This window comes from Tursiops truncatus, chromosome 1, assembly GCF_011762595.2.
Source record: "Tursiops truncatus isolate mTurTru1 chromosome 1, mTurTru1.mat.Y, whole genome shotgun sequence".
NCBI lineage: Eukaryota > Metazoa > Chordata > Mammalia > Artiodactyla > Delphinidae > Tursiops > Tursiops truncatus.
In genome coordinates, this window is record NC_047034.1 from 2,169,281 (window position 1) to 2,186,367 (window position 17,087).

At 41.8% G+C, this 17,087-nt stretch overlaps 1 protein-coding gene and 1 long non-coding RNA gene across 3 annotated transcripts; one reads left to right on the forward strand and one right to left on the reverse strand.

Annotated features, from left to right (window-relative positions):
• Positions 1–849: 849 nt before the first annotated feature.
• On the reverse strand, positions 850–3,691 carry LOC141277905 (uncharacterized). Its single transcript, XR_012329779.1, has 3 exons — positions 2,185–3,691; positions 1,128–1,397; positions 850–900 (listed from the first exon to the last, which is right to left on the reverse strand). It is a non-coding gene; the product is annotated as an uncharacterized lncRNA (long non-coding RNA).
• Positions 3,692–3,917: 226 nt separating this feature from the next.
• Positions 3,918–8,920, forward strand: ZNF281 (zinc finger protein 281). 2 transcript variants are annotated; one of them, XM_019920584.3, is made up of 2 exons: positions 3,918–4,039; positions 4,155–8,920. In XM_019920584.3, exon 2 carries the CDS (start codon positions 4,173–4,175, stop codon positions 6,783–6,785), a length of 2,613 nt encoding a protein of 870 aa, XP_019776143.1. In that variant the 5' UTR covers positions 3,918–4,039; positions 4,155–4,172; the 3' UTR covers positions 6,786–8,920. The 2 variants fall into 2 exon arrangements, with proteins under 2 accessions (XP_019776143.1, XP_033704185.1); XM_033848294.2 differs by having other exon boundaries at positions 3,940–4,039; positions 4,159–8,920.
• The last annotated feature ends 8,167 nt before the right edge of the window (positions 8,921–17,087 follow it).

The following is a 17,087-nucleotide window of genomic DNA, read 5'->3' on the forward strand; positions in this document are numbered from 1 at the left end:
GCTTCTGTTGAAGAAAAAGGAGAAAGAGAAGAAACTTTTGAGACTGAAGCTGCCGTTACTTAAAATCCCTTTTCAGTCTACATCCCTTTTTTAACGGGAGATTTTTGTTGTTGATCATTTTACGTTACTTTAAGGATTAAGTGTATTAAAATTTAAAATGTGTAACAAGAACACAGAAGTGCAGTAAATACAAATATTCTCCTCACTTTACCAAGACATGGGGAAAAATGTGAATTTTTTTTTTTTTTTTTTTTTTACTGTTTTCTCTTGGAGAAAATTGAATTTACAGGATAGATAAATTATAGGAGTGATTATACACATTATAGAATGGCTCTTTGATTTTTCAAAGCATCATATAGATTCATGCAAACAGCTGAATTTTTAACGTACAGAAATCACAGTGCATGTTGTTCAATACTCAGGAAACCGTATTTATCAAGAACTCATCTATTACTGTAAACAATATTGCGTTTAGGAAAAGTGTACTGATTTCTGCAACTTACTTGTGAAATGCACCAAAAAGGAAGATGGGTTGATGGGTGATAGAGGAATGGACAGATTGATAAATAGGCAATTAAGCAAATATAATAAAGTGTTAATGTTAAATTCTAAAAAAAAACCCTCATCTATTGCACAAAGCAAAATAGTCCTATCTCACAAATAGAACTAAAGTTTGAATGACTTAATTTTATATGTATATAACACAATACGAAATAAGAATTAGCAATTACTAAGGGAAGGACGACTGTCAATTATCTTCTAGTCTTTTTCATAAATCAGAGAAAGAAGTATATATTTTTTTCTTGAATGATCTAGAATATGGGCAAACAGCCTAGAAAATGAGTATTATCTAAGTCGCTTGAATTCACTCTGCACTCTGTAGATCTTGACAAAGGCAACCTGAAAGATGGGATTGCATGTCGATACCGAGCTTTGGAAAATCATATATACACAATGAAAAACTCTGTCATTAAATTTTTAAAAGTTTATGACCCACATGGAAATTTTTGATTGTGCAAAACTATGTCTTTCTTACTAATACAAATACATGTACTACAATAGTTTTAGTTTCTGAAATTATACATAGGAGTATTGAAAACTAAAAAGATTAATTGTAAAAAACGTACCATACTATTGTAAAATGTTGATAATAGGGGAATCTGGGTGCAGATATATGCAAACCCTCAGTACTATCTTCTCAACTTTTCTGTAAATCTAAAGTTGTTCTTAAAAAATAAAGTCTGGGGCTTCCCTGGTGGCGCAGTGGTTGAGAGTCCGCCTGCCGATCGATGCAGGGGACACGGGTTTGTGTCCCGGTCCGGGAAGATCCCACATGCCGCGGAGCGGCTGGGCCCTGAGCCATGGCCGCTGAGCCTGACGCCTCCGGAGCCTGTGCTCTGCAACAGGAAAAATAAAGTCTGTTAAAAAAGAAACTAACAAGAACAAAACTCATTTCTGTTTTATTCAGTTTCCTTGTTCTAGGATGTTTTCCATAATCTGTAATGTGTAAGGATTCAGAGGTAAAACAAATATTTAAATTTTCCTGTAATATTTTCCTTTTGAAAATGCCATACTACTTAACTATTTGAATCATATCCAGATTTTAATCCAGACCCCTACTTAATATTTGGTTTATTAGTACCTAACAAGACTAGTACAACATAGATTTTTCTTTCCTCTGTAAGACAAAAACACATGGGAAATTTCTTGTTCCCTATTATCTCTACTAAGTTTAAATCGTTACAGTTTTATTTATTTTAAAAATTTAAGATTTTAGATTTAAGAGAGAGATTTAATTTATATACTGCAATTAAGTATTTTTCTAATGCTAAGAACTAGTAACTAGCAGATATTTGGAATTTTATTATACATAGCACACAATAACAATGCGTGCAGTCTCACAACAGCTGATGATGTGAAAGTTTCTTAACTTGAACTGGCATTTTACATATTATTTAAAAACGATTCACACTTATTACCCTTTAAGGTTTATCCTTTTCGCTCTTTTATACTTTAATATTAAAGATTTTTTTCTACCCTGTTGAAGACTGTAACAAATTTTTCCTACTTGCTGTAGTCTAAAGAAGTGAATAGCACAAGGACTGTAAGTGATGTGCTGGTATGTTATCTTATAAGTGCTCAAGGTACAGCTTCTGACATTGAAGAATAGATAAATAAATTGACCTTGATGAAGTGTGTCTTCTTTTGTCTGTTCCCAGGAAAGTTGATTTCAGGTATTCCTGCTGCTGAAATGATTAGCGTTAACAGCTTTTTCCCTCCATTTTCTTTTACAGGGTCTCTTCATCTTCCTGATATATGGGGTGTACAACACAGAGGTAAGTCTGCTTGGAGTATCTCAAGGCTGACAGAGTGAATGAGAGAAATGACAGGTTTCTTATCTTGATAACTGAGGAACAAATTTGGCTTCTCATATGAGTGTCCTGCTGCCCTTCACGCTTGGACTAGCTTATATGCATCCCAGCTTACCATTAAACACTGCCACCCTGAGCAAAGGGACAGCCTCATTTCTCATAGGCGTTGACTAATATTTTACAACTGCCTTAAGTTTTTGAGTTTTCAGTCTTTTAACACTGAAATATACTTGACAGTATTAGAGTTTCACAGTATAAGTGGCAGAATACTTCTATGTAGTTGCATGGAGTTAGAAAAATACTAATATTTCTTGTCTCAAAACACTCATTACATAGTCTTTTAAGTTTTTGAGCAGGCTCAGAGGGGCCTGTAAGGATTAGTTGATAATCTTTATGATTCCAGTTGCAAAATTTCTCAGAGAAGTCATTTATTATTTAACTATGATAAGTTATTTGGCTAGAAATATGTGAGACAATTGACTTGTAATTTCATCATGAAAACGTACCATGGAAAGAAATTATTGTCATGGTGCTGGTTCTTTTATGAAAAATAATCCTGTGCTTTACATACACTCTTGGTTAGGAGAGTTGCTGGTTTAGATTTTCGCTTAACATGAAAGTGGGTGCCTTGTGTGTACATTAGGCACGGAATAAATATTTGTTTGATTTTTGTTGCTCTTTGATTTCAAGATTTTACTTTGTAAGTTTCCTTAAGAGAACAATTAGTGATTTTGCCTGCGTTTCTCAGTATTCTGTACTGGGGAGGGCAGAGTGGATCTGAGTAGCGCTCTTAGAAGAGCCTGGCAGTCGATTTTTCATAAATAACATAGAGGGCCAGGCAGCAATACAACAGGGCCAGCGGACTCTTAGACAGACTGAGAAGGCCTGTGGGCATTTAAAGAACATCTGATGATGATAAAGTATGCGTGTGAGCGTGTTTTACAGGGCTGCCGCACCTGGATTACACGCGGCTTCCTCTTTCAGTAGCCTTCAGGTAGGTTGGCAGTAAGACAAGCTTTTTTTTGCAACGGTACCTCTGCTGCGGTTTCAAAGCAGGCCCCTCCCACAAATGCAGAGGAAAAGCGCCCATTATTAAAGTGTGTGCCAGACAAGGAGGGGTACCGGAAGCAACCTGTCCCAGTAGATGCTGAGCACTGGAGATTCAGGGCACACAGGCAGAACCCACAGCGCCCCAAGCCTCCCCGCTCCGGGGCTGGGCTCGGCTGCAACACCCGGCCTACAAGCCGCAAAGCCGAGGGGGCCGGGCCGGCCGGGCCCGTCCCCCCGCCCACTCCGCAGCCCCGCAGCATCCCCATCCCTCCGGCCTTTCTCCGCCGCCGCCGCCGCGCAGCAGCCCGCCCCGGGTCCCGCCCCCCGACGCCCGGCGCGCGGCCCACCAATCGCGTCCGGCCGCCCGGGGCCTCCCCTCCCGGGGGCTCCCTCCGCCCAACCACCCGAGTGATTGACAGGCGGCCGGGCGGAAGCCGCGGCGCAGGCGCGCTGGCCGGCGCAGCGGCCCTCGGGCCGGGTCGCCGAGCTCCCGGCAGGCCCCGCGCCGCGGCTGCGCAGTGCCGCGCAGGCTTTTAATTCCATTGTGGAGAGGACGGCGTTATTTTTATTAACCGGAGGCGGCGGCGGCGGCGGCGGCGGCGGCGGCGGCGGGACCCGTAAGTGCGGGGCGCGGGCGGCGGCGGGCGGGCGGGCACGGGCCGGGGACGCGGGCCGGGGGCGGGTGGGGACGCCGCGGCCGGCGGCCGGCCCACTCCTCCTTCCTCTCCTCAGCCAGGCCTGCTCCGGGGCATGAAAGTCGGCAGCGCGTTCCTGAGCGGCGGCGGCGGCGGTGCGGGCAGCGGCGGGCGGGCGGAGATGGAGCCCAGCTTCCCGCCGGGCATGGTGATGTTCAACCACCGGCTGCCCCCGGTCGCCAGCTTCGCGCGGCCGGCGGGCGCGGCCGCCCCTCCCCCGCAGTGCGTGCTGGCCGCCGCCCCGGCCGCGGCCCCGGCCGCCGAGCCCCCCCCGGCGCCCGCCCCGGACGTGACTTTCAAGAAGGAGCCGGCGGCGCCCGGCGCGGCCTTCCCGGCGCAGAGGACCTCCTGGGGCTTCCTGCAGTCGCTGGTCAGCATCAAGCAGGAGAAGCCGGCAGACCCCGAGGAGCCGCCGGGCGCCCCCCATCCTCACTACGGGGGGCTGTTCGCGGGGGCAGACGAGCGGGCGCCGGGGCTGGGCGCTGGGGACGCGGGAGGCCCGGGCGTCATCCAGGACCTGAGCGTCCTGCACCCGCCGCCGCCGCCCGCCCCCCACCCCCGCGACGTGCTGCTCGGCCGGACTGACGACCCCCGCGGCCCCGAGGAGCCCAAGCCGGACGCGAGCGTCAAGAAGGCCAAGAGGCCAAAGCCAGAATCTCAGGGAATCAAAGCCAAGAGGAAGCCGGGCGCATCTTCCAAGCCGTCGCTGGCGGGAGACGGAGAAGGCGCCGTCCTGTCCCCAAGCCAGAAACCTCACATCTGCGACCACTGCAGCGCCGCTTTCCGCAGCTCCTACCACCTGCGGAGGCACGTCCTCATCCACACCGGAGAGCGGCCCTTCCAGTGCAGCCAGTGCAGCATGGGCTTCATCCAGAAGTACCTGCTGCAGAGGCACGAGAAGATCCACAGCCGGGAGAAGCCCTTCGGGTGCGATCAGTGCAGCATGAAGTTCATCCAGAAGTACCATATGGAGAGACACAAGCGGACGCACAGTGGAGAAAAGCCATACAAATGTGACACTTGCCAGCAGTATTTCTCAAGGACTGATAGACTGTTGAAGCACAGGCGCACGTGCGGCGAAGCCCTGGCGAAGGGGGCGCCCAGTGCAGAGCCTGGGTCATCCAGCAACCATAGCACCGTGGGTAACCTGGCTGTGTTGTCTCAGGGAAGTACAAGTTCTTCAAGAAGAAAAGCGAAGTCGAGAAGCATAGCTGTTGAAAACAAGGAGCCCAAGACTGGGAAAGCAAATGAATCCCATATGTCAAACAGCATAAACATGCAGAGTTACTCAGTAGAAATGCCTGCTGTGTCTTCCAGTGGGGGCATCATCGGCACTGGCATAGAGGAACTCCAGAAGAGGGTGCCAAAATTGATCTTTAAGAAAGGAAGCCGGAAGAGCATGGATAAAAACTACCTGAACTTTGTGTCACCGTTACCAGACATAGTTGGACAGAAGTCCTTGTCTGGGAAACCGAGTGGCTCCCTTGGCATCGTGTCAAACAGTAGCGTGGAGACCATTAGTCTTCTCCAAAGTACAAGTGGCAAACAAGGTCAAATAAGCAGTAATTATGACGATGCCATGCAGTTCTCAAAGAAAAGAAGATACCTACCAACCGCCAGCAGCAACAGTGCCTTTTCCGTGAACGTGGGACACATGGTCTCCCAGCAGTCCGTCATTCAGTCGGCGGGCGTCGGTGTTTTGGACAGTGAGGCCCCGTTGTCCCTTATTGACTCCTCGGCCCTGAATGCGGAAATTAAGTCTTGTCACGACAAGTCGGGAATTCCTGACGAGGTTTTACAAAGTATTTTGGATCAGTACTCCAACAAGTCAGAGAGCCAGAAGGAGGATCCTTTCAACATAACAGAACCACGAGTGGATCTGCACGCCTCAGGAGAACACTCAGAACTGGTTCAAGAAGAAAATTTGAGCCCGGGCACCCAGACTGCTTCAAGTGACAAGGCGAGCATGTTGCAAGAATACTCCAAATACCTCCAACAGGCTTTCGAGAAATCCACGAATGCAGGTTTTACTCTGGGACACGGTTTCCAATTTGTCAGTCTGTCTTCACCTCTCCACAACCACACTTTATTTCCAGAAAAACAGATATACACTACATCTCCTTTGGAGTGTGGTTTCGGCCAGTCTGTTACCTCAGTGTTGCCATCTTCGTTGCCAAAGCCTCCTTTTGGGATGTTGTTTGGGTCTCAGCCGGGTCTTTATTTGTCTGCTTTGGATGCCACACATCAGCAGTTGACACCTTCCCAGGAGCTGGATGACCTGATAGATTCTCAGAAGAATCTAGAGACTTCATCAGCCTTCCAGTCCTCATCTCAGAAACTGACTAGCCAGAAGGAACAACAGAAAAACTTAGAGTCCTCAACGAGCTTTCAGATCCCATCTCAGGAGCTAGCCGGCCAGATGGATCCTCAGAAGGACGTAGAGCCCAGAACAACGTACCAGATTGAGAACTTTGCACAGGCGTTCGGTTCTCAGTTCAAGTCGGGCAGCAGGGTGCCAATGACCTTTATCACGAACTCTAATGGAGAAGTGGACCATAGAGCAAGGACTTCAGTGTCAGATTTCTCAGGGTATACAAACATGATGTCTGATGTTAGTGAGCCATGTAGTACCAGAGGAAAGACCCCCACCAGCCAGAGTTACAGGTAAGGTCCCAAGAGTGACCAGGCTGGAGGTCTTCTAATGTAATTTTGTTTTATTTTGAGAACACTGCCATTGGAATGTTTCTACACGATCCTATTAAGAATAATGTAATGCCCTTTCAATGCAACTTTTCATATTTAGTTTATTTTGTTAGTGTGATTTTAGCTCTGTTTGTATTATGATTTTTAATCAAAATCAATAGATTAAAATAGTTTGACATTCGAAGTGACAATGTTTAGCAATCAAATTTCCATGTATAGATCGTCAGGGAATAGCCCAAAAGTTTTAAATGCAAAAAAAACAAACAAAAAAACCCACAAAAAAACCATACAAAAAAAACAAAAGAAAACAAAAAAAACACACAAAAACAAAAAAACAAAAAAAAAAACTTTGTTGCTAGGATTAAGGTTATTCTAATTGCTTTACTCTCAGGAAAGTGTAATAACGCATGGGAATTCTGTACGTTATCACTGTAATGGAATATCCAATTTACAGATAGTATGATAATACATTTCATTACTTAAGTAAGGGATCGAAAACATTTCAAATTGCTCTATCTGGGCTGATACGATACACGTGTCATCATTTAAGTAAGGGATCGAAAACATTTCAAATTGCTGTCTCCATCTGGGCTGATCCAAAATTCTGAGATGTTGGCTACCTATATTTTGTTGCAGCTTTTAAATGTACTCTGAACTTCCAAACCACATTCATTCCAGCCTGGTAGAACAAATATTCTTGAATCTTTGATCAAAGCCTGGAATGATAGCTTTAATAATAGGAAGAGAAAAAAAAAAAGGCACCCTCTCCTTATCCCAACTGTAACAAGGCTGTGTGACTCCCATCAAGAGTTGATGGGAACAGTGTTGAAGCCCAAGTGGTTGGTTGGTTGCAGTATTAGAACCCAAGTTGGAATTACATAATTCTTTGAAATTTGGGGTGTGTGTTATTTATTATACATGGCCTAAAAACACTGTTCTCCGTCTCTGTTACTACATGTCACCCACACTTCTGGGGGTATTTTGTGTTATTTTTGTTCTTACCCTGTCCTCTCAGAGCTCTGGGCCTTCCTTGTTCCCTCTCCTCTCTATCTGGACAGTTTCAATTTTAGAATGATTCACATTCCAATAGGTAATTTGTTATGCATTTCCTATGCCTTCCGGCGTCCAAACAGTAGAATAAACATCCACCCTCCCCCTTTTTAAAAACAGAACCCACACAGATGTCCATGTATAATAAAGCCCCACACGCTCAGAGCTGTGGATATTAATAAGGTGGTAATTCCAACTGGTGACAAAGCCGATGGGAGGGGGAAGAGTGGCTTATTTAGTAATGACATCAGAACCTCTTTGTGAAATTGCAGCCTGTGTAATGTACATTTTAAAAGGGTGCATTAGTCAGTATTGTACAGGGGTCTTGTAAAGTCATCCAAACTTGCTATGAACGCTAATTTGCCATTTGAAGCCACTGGTAGACAGTGGCTCTGCTCTAAACCACTTTTTAGCAATTGTATTTTTTTCCTGATTATATTTTTAATGTACTTTGATGTTTATGCTGATGAGTTTTTTATGTACTTTTGGTGATGTTTCAGTCTTATGTACTCTTCTGACGTCAGAAAAGTACCACTGGTTGTTTGCAGTCTTATTGTGTAATCAGCCTACCACAGGCTTCCATGTATAATAAAGTAATTAATATTGTGCAAGTGTAAAACACTTCTGTTATGAAAGCAGTGTTTGGAAAATGAGAAATTATTTAAAATGGTTACAACATACTAGTTAATTTCCTTTCCCCACTTTCCTCCCTTAAGTCTGCTTTACCAGCTAAAGGGTCACTTATTGTCATTGCAAGGACCTTAGAAAATGTGTTTAATCCTCTTAAATACACTCAGTACTAAAAAGTATGTATTTCTTATTTTGCTAAGTGCGGTAAGTTCTGTTGGGTACAGAGTACAAGCTGTAATCGAAGGATGGAGAGGACCTTTACCACTGTATCTCTTGAGCTGTATGATTTTTCTCCAGTGTTTTGTTTTATACAGGTTTTGAATTTCTTTAACTTTTATTGTGTGTACTGAATACTGCATATGTACTATTCTGATTGTTTGCTCTAGTTTACTACCAATAAAAGACCTGTTAATCACAAAATTGAAGAAAGGAGATATCACTTAATATCCAGTCACATTTTTCACATTTTTCTGTTAACTACATTTCATAAAATATTCATGTCAGTGGTATAACCTGCAGTTTAGGGACTGGAATGTGTGTGTGTGTGTGTGTGCGCACGCGTGCGTGTGTGTTTTAAGTGTTTCGTGTTTCTAGGTTTATTATATTTGAAAATTGGTTGAATATTTTCTTCAGTTTGAGGCACACTATCTGGAAAAATAGGAATTTAACAGTGTGGAAATGAGAACGTGTTTTATTGAAATGGGGTTAGCCATCCTAAATATTATTCCAGAGAGATTATTTATTGAGGTTTCATTTTAAATCAGATTCCAGTTTCTTTTGGTTCTAGGTGCATCCTTTTTGACTCCAAAAGGTTGTAACAAAATAACAGTATGACAAATGAAAGTGGTCCTGAGCATTCTTAGTAGGGGGAAAAAAAAGTATTGCTTAGTCTAAGTTTAACAGTGTTTCAAAAGGATGTAAGTATAGATATTAGAAGAAGAGAGCCAAGACATGGAATACTTAAGGTGCAGACAAGGTGTTTGAAACTTAGTGAATATGTTAAGTTTTAAAGATAAAGGGGAAAAAGTGTAGGTCTGTGTAAAATCTATGAGAAAATTGTGCTTTGAAATTTAGTGACTACAAACGTTGAAAAATCAATAAAAATATCAAAGGGTGGAATAGGTCGAGGCTTTGCCTTTTTGGTATATGATACTATGTACAGAAGTGATAAATTATTTGTGTTCAGCATAAACATGGATTTCTCCGTAGAGACGTATCTACTCGTGGTCCCATATGATTAGGAAAAGTAAATTTGTTTTCTCTTTGCCAAGATTATTCCCTAGATATAGTCATTTTCTTGAACAAGCATGCTAAGCAGAATCTCACTGATTCTGCATTGAAATCCAACTCTTGATACCTCTGCACATGTTCTAGATTAAAGCTAACATTAATTTTGTTTACTGACCCCCACCCTTTTTTTTTTCTTTGTGTGGAATGTCTATATCTGAATATGATAATTTTAAAATTAAGGTTTTTACTTCTAAGGTATTAGGGTATGAGGTAGGAAACTAGGCTTTGAATTTCTATTTTGCTGCTGTAAATTGAAGATAAGGGCTACCATAATTTAGCAGTTGCCTGTTAGTAATTTGGGAGGTAATCTCATTCAATAATGAAAACAAAAAATGAGAAAAAAACTCTGTAGGATTTTTAATGTTTTTTTAAAAGTTGCAGACAGTTTACAGATATTTCTACCTCAGATTTAGTTTTCTGTATTACACTCATCAGATGAGAGGGGCGTAACTTTCTGTACATCCTTGGTATCTCTCATTTTGTAGTTACCTGTCATTAGTAGCATTTAAGCCTGAACTGGGTGACAGTGTGAGCAATATGGCCTCGTGAGGACACACACAGTTCTTAGCTTCCAAATTCGTAAGTTCTTGGAAAATGTCCCTCAGAAAAGAATTAGCTTCCGAACTTCAGTTATATTTTTAGAGTGAACTGCATCTGAAGACTATCGTTTTCAGAGTTTTGTGGTCTGTGTGTGTTCTGTGACACATAATGACAGGATTTCGGTTTTGAAGTGCGATGTAAGTAGTGCTCTGGCACCATCCGTGTGTTATGTTGTACAAGATTACACGGTAATGGTCCACAAATGCTAAGCGTCCCTCCTGGTGTTTAGGAGGCAAGGTCTGGGGTGGTTTGCCAATCTGCTTGTACCTTCTATGAGATGATAAAGAGTTTCTGATGGATTTTGAGCAACAATCTTGTGTTCCACTTGTTACGTTTTTTATGTCCTTAATAATCTATTAATTAAAATGAACATTAGTGTGAAGACAGCATCTGGTAATTCTGTTGTCTTACCCTTGATCAAAAAAACCTAACAAAAGAAAATCGTCTGTGAGATCACTGTTAGTTTTAAAAGAGACTATTACCGTAAAGAGGGCATGCACTTTTAAAATGATTTCTGCTTTGTTTGTACCTGGTTTGCTTTTTTAAAAAAGTCATGACAGTCTGTGAGTGTAACTTAAGTAGATTCTATTTCAATTCTTCGCGAACCTTTGGGCGCACTCTAGGGAAGAGCTGCATCGCCTTTTTAGGGTCATGGACTCTTGGGGCAGCTGGTGATGGAATGGATGTCACCCCATCCCCATACATTAGCAGAAATATATTTGCACATGAAAATTTAGAAGCCCACGTATATGCTTGCGAGAACCAGCCCCCCCCCTCCGCAACCTGATAACAAAATTCCTAACCTATGGACCCCAGGCTGAGAGTACTTGCTTTGGAAGGCTGCCTAAACATTGAACTTTTTATTGTACAGATAACTTAGAAAGTCAATACCTAAACTTAAAAAGCATGAAATATTAATTTTTAATATTGAAATTTCTTGATCTGCTATTTAATTAGCGTTTATGGCATACGTTCAGGTTACATAAAGCCTAGAGTTTTATGATAAGCTGGTCAAATAATGAATAGAATTTATAATTCTTGGCAGTTCCTCATCTGATAAGTACCATCGAGATGCTAGACTTGACAATAGTTCGCTCTTTTCCATCAACAAAGAAATGTGTTAACAGCGCATGATAACTACAGTCAACTACTGTGGTTCTTCAGTTGCACGGAAGTCGCTTCCCCCATAAGTGTATGGGCCAGAATGAAAGGCCACAGCCTTTTTGTCAAGAAGGAATAATTGTGAGTTCTTAATAACACGAAGCCTATACCTCAGGTAGCCTGAGTAACTAGCTGGGTTGAAATACACTGTGCAAGATAAGCCTTGTAAATAAAGCATGTTTTGTGTTGAGATCGGTATCTCTTGGGAAACGTAGATAAATAGCCAGAGAAAAATGCAATGATTTGGACCTTATACCCCAAAGGAGAAAATTTGCTCCCTGTTTTGGAATGGTGGGCAGAGGTGGTGTGTTGAGGGAGAGAGGTGGGGATACCTTAGAATGGAGAAGAAAAGGAATAGGTTTTGAAGAAAAATAGGGAATATAAAACTTAGTCCAATATTGGCAGGGGTCCTGGAGAGTTTAAATGATCAGAAGGGTAAAGGAGATCTGTGATTGAAAAACTCAGTTCTTATGTTGTCATTCTTTCAGTTCAGACTTCCTTTGGTTCTTTGGTTTGGTATGAACTTTAGGACTATTGTGGAACAATTAATAAATAACTCTTAACAGACAACTGTGGTGAACTTCTGTTTACATTCCCAACCTAGGAAAAAGATGGCTAATCTTTGTGTTTATATGTTATATCTTTAGTAACTCAATCACACAGCTTCCATTGGTTGGTGAGCATTTTAAATAACTCTCATAAAAACGATTCGAGTCAAAGTTATTGTTTTATGTGGTTAAGGGAATATGCACAGAATTTAGGAATTAAAACAAAAGCTCTGAATCTATGTGCCCAACCTACCAAAAAAAAAAAAAAGAAATTAACAAGTACAGTGTATAAAGGCATACTTGGTTATGACAAAGGAAAAGTGTGATTGTAAAAAGTTGGAAACTCCCTAATTATTTTTTAAGGTTTGCATTGCAAAATGTTTAATTTTAACTTGTGACTGGCTCATCTGTTCTTTCTAGTTTAAAAATCTTGTTTTATAAGCATTGTCTATTGGAAAGTTAAAAGTTTTAGTTGGGAGCTAAAGTTTTAATCTTGATTTTTGGGATGCAGATTTTTAAGTCTGAAAGTGACGTTTTAGATTGATTTTTTTTTTTTTTTTAAAGAGTGGATTGCAAAATTGAATGACAAGATTAGCAGTATAACTGTTTTATGTTTCGTTGTGCATAAACTGGGCTCTTCCTACAAGGGAGCCAAGTACAAACATGTGAAAGAGAGCTTCCTCTTTTTGAGAGGATAATGGGTATCCTTGTGGGTCTCTGTGGTAGACGGCCGTGACCCTGAGAGTGGGGACTGGAAAAAGCCTTTCTGACGGAGCCGTCTCTTACTTCGTGGCCCAAACAACAAAAGTGCCTGCAAGTGATCGCATTAAAAAACTTGGTCTTGTACTACTTTCCACTTTTGCTATAAGTAGACCTTCAGTGAACGTCTGAAAATCGGGTTAATGTTAAGGGTTGTGTTGTTTGTAAGGTAAGTTACTGTGAAATTGTATTCCTCTGGATTTGGGAGACAGTCCCGTAGAAGTCACAAACGTTTAGTTTTTATGTTTGTCTGTTTTTTAATGAACTCCACTAAGGTATCATAGGTGTTTCTATACTCAGGCACATTTGGAATAGTAAGCTGTGTATTTTTCTTCTAGGTGTTCATGTTGGTAATTTAGTTGATCTCTTAAAGGTTTAGTCTAGAAAATCTGAAACCATTAATTACACTCTAACATTTTACATTGCTTAATATTTAGTAAGGAAAAAAATTAGATTATGACTAGATTTAACAGTTTGTTCCAGATTTATTTGAATATAAAAAACCTATAAACGTTGAACATAGTGTAACTTGTTCAAAACAAAGTATTAGAACTGTTGTGACAGATTTGTCTTTGAAAGCGAAGGAAGGACTATTGTGTAAAGGAAAGAGGGAAAAGGGATCTAAGGAGATTAATATTTGTGGGTGTGTTCACTCTGGTCATGTCATTAAAGGGCCTTAAAGGTCTGAATGAGATCCGTTTGGAAGACTGGCAATAGTGGTAAACTGATGTGGGTTCCTTTGGGTTACTGCTGGTGAAACACAGGAGTGTATTATGAAGACAAAATTAAAATATGATTTGCGGAATTTTCTAGAGAAGACTGGTAGAATGAGCAAAAAATTACAGCTTTTCACTCTGTTCATTCTGATTTTATTAAACCTCTAAAACAAATTGTTATTTGGCAAGAAGAGCAGAGGAATATTAATGAAGACTACAAGAGTATTTTTGCTGATGATGCTAGTGTAAATGACCTATAAAAGGAAGGGCAGGTTGTATACGTGTTTTATTACTTAACAAGAAATGATCACTCGGGATTATATTCAGTCATCCACCCAACTGAACCGGTATTCCATCTGGAGCTAAGATACAAAAACATTTTGAACAGTCGGAAGGTACTGTTTGTTAAAAATGTTCAGTACTGAAATATCAGTTGGAATTTTGGCAACTGAATGTGAGAACAGAAATTAAAAATATTTGTAGAATTGCCTTTCATGATTCAGTGATTTTGTTTATAAGCCAGGTGTAAATAATTATTTAGATGATCAAATTTATCCTCACTACTTCCCTCCGCCCATGTACTTGCTTTGTAACAAAATATTCAGAACACAAGTTACTGGGGCTGAATATATTTCTAAGAAAAAAGAATTATATTTTCTGATGAAATACTAGCAAGAACAGATGGTGGGGGCATTGCTCAGCAATAAACAAGATAAATGTGTTTTTAGAGCTATTAAGATTCTGCAGAGAAGGGAAAAAGTTTAGCCTGTCAATGGGAAGCAACCACTGCCTGAACGCAACTTGACCTGGGTTTGAAAAAACCCATTTCTGGTCAATGTGCCTAGAAAATTGAGCTTCACGGGACAGATCCTATTTTTGAAATTCGTTGTTCACATACTGTTTCAAGAAGACCCACTGCAGACCTTTCAGGGGCCCTTCAGGTGTTGGGTGGTACCAGTTCAGGCTTACAGTAAAATGGGAGTCAGAGATCTCTTTTCGAAGAAACTGAAAGTTTTCGCTTGGTAAAATTACAGTGCATTTCTAGAAGTGTCTGTTGGAAGGTGAAAATTAAACATTTTGAAGACATTGAGTAACATGTGAAATGATTGCTCTTTTGAAAATGATCACTATAGGGTATTTGATCACAGCAAAGAAATCAAAAACTTAGTCTACACTTTGGAAATGGGTGTCCAAAATTCTGTGATTCTTCTCTGCCATGTTTTGGATGAACCTGTTAGGTTAGCTGAAGCTTACTCACTTATTAATTTATAAATAATCTAAGTTTTAGTCACTTCTTTCTCTTTTATAAATACAGCATCGCTTGATTTTACATTAGGAATAGATTTTTAAAAAGGCGTTTTGATAATTGCACTTTCCTGATTTAAAGTTGCCTTTTGTAATCAAACTAAGTCGAGCGTTTTACTGTTACCAGCAGCTCTCGTGAGCAGACATACTTTTGTAAGTTGGAAACGGTGATGACCAATGCTCTTCATCTTGGTCCCAATGACATTGTCATCCGCACCGAAACTGGAGGGAGAGCTGCCTGCTCTTGAACTTGGAGTGTCCCCTCCTCCATTCAGCTACTGGCAATCTCATAATTTGCAGCTGCTTGTAGTCTGCTGGCTACTAAATTCAGAGGTGATGTGTATGTGTTGCATTAAGTATTCAGTAATGTTGAAGCAGAATGACTGTGGAAAAGAAAGCTTTTGCTAATCCGTTACTGAGATCAGATAAGTTCGTCATCGGCATTTTGTATTCATTATTTATAGGGTAATCAGGAATTAAGCTTAATATTTTTAAATATTAAACATCTCAGTGTATTACTTCCCAAACAAGACCAAAATGTATATGAACAATCATTGCATTATGAACAAAATGTTATATAAATCTGAGATTATTTAGTACTGGGGTTTGCAGACTCCCCAGCCTTCGCAGCAGTGCAGAGGGACATGGCGTGTATTTTTCACTGGCAAATAACTCTTCTAATTAGTCTTCCTCAGCCCTGATTCTCGTCTTGGGGCAAAGTTGTTTTAGATCCTGACCAAGAGTGCCCGTCAGAAGCAGCAGCAGAGCCTCCAGGGATGATATGGTTGGAGAAGTGCTGTCCTAAAACTTTCACCAAGGCTCCCACACTTCTTCCTTGGCTTTCCTTTGATGAGAAAATCAAAATCCATCTGATTCCCACAGGTCCTTAATTCGAATTTCTCTTGTTTAGTTTTTTTTCTCTCTCTACTTTTTTAAAAAAAATTGAGATCTAATTGACATGTAACATTGTGTTAGCTTTTGATGTACAACACAATGATTTGATATACATGTGTATATATTGCAAAATGATCACCACGATGAGTTTACTTCTTATACATCCCTCACCACACATCGTTACAGTCACTAGTTTTTAAAAATCAGTCCACCAAGCAAATACCTGGGTGCCAGGCTCTGTTCTGGGTGGTAGAGGTGAAAAGAGGACAAATTAAGTGCCCTGAAGTTCTAGAGGGGGAGCTGGGGGAAGAAATACACCATAGGTTGTGGGGTAGAGAACTGCTGGGAAGAATGAAGGGACCAGAAAGTGAGAGTGAGGTGCGTGCTCTTCGGAGGGAAGGCCCGGAAGGGGTGACGTTGGAACCAGTTCCCCAGGGAGGCGGGAGATGAACCTGGGGAAGAGACCTAGGGTGCTGCCGTTGAGCCACGAGTATAAAAAAGGATCACGGTGGGGAGCGCACCGGTGTGCCAGTCCACAGGTCCCCTGTGTGCCAGAGGTGGGAGTGTTTTCACGTCGCCGGTGACGAACAGAGCCCCGGGGGAAGGTTACACCTTTGGGAGAAGCGGTGAAACCCCTCGTGGGTCTAAGTCTTGTGGGTTTGTTTTGCTTTTGACTCTAATAGCCTACTATGTCAGATGTTAACGTCTGGGCTCCACAGTGAACAGAAGTAAAGTTACTTCCAGTTCCTGGACCTGAATTGCCTCATCTGTGAAGCAGTGTATGCTGCACCCACCCCAGGGGCTGGGGCTTGTGACCGTCTTTAACCTGCCAGGTAGCACACGTGCTCTGTCACACCGGAGGAAAGATGGAAAAAGTGGTTCTCAGCCGGGAGCAGTTTTGCCCTCCAGGGGACGATGGGTAATTTCTGGTGACAGTTCTGGTGGTCACAGCTCGGAACCAGGCTGTCTGCCACTGGCGTCTAATGGGGAGAGACCAGGGATGTTGCTAGACAGCCCCCTACAACAGAGGATTACCCAGCACAGAACATGTGCCCCGTGCTGTCAGGAGGAAGCTGATCCAAATGGCGCCACTATTGGGGTGATTTGGGAACAGATGGTGGGAGCTTCCGGAATACCTCGATGACCTGACCAATCGCTATATAAGAGATGAGTCCAGGGCTTAGTGTGATTAAAGATGGGGTGAGTTTTTGGAAGAAGCTTTCCTAAAAAACCTCCTTGGGCCTACCTGATTCAATGATTTAATTTTTTTTTAATTAATTTATTTTATTTTATTTATTTTTGGCTGAGCTGGGT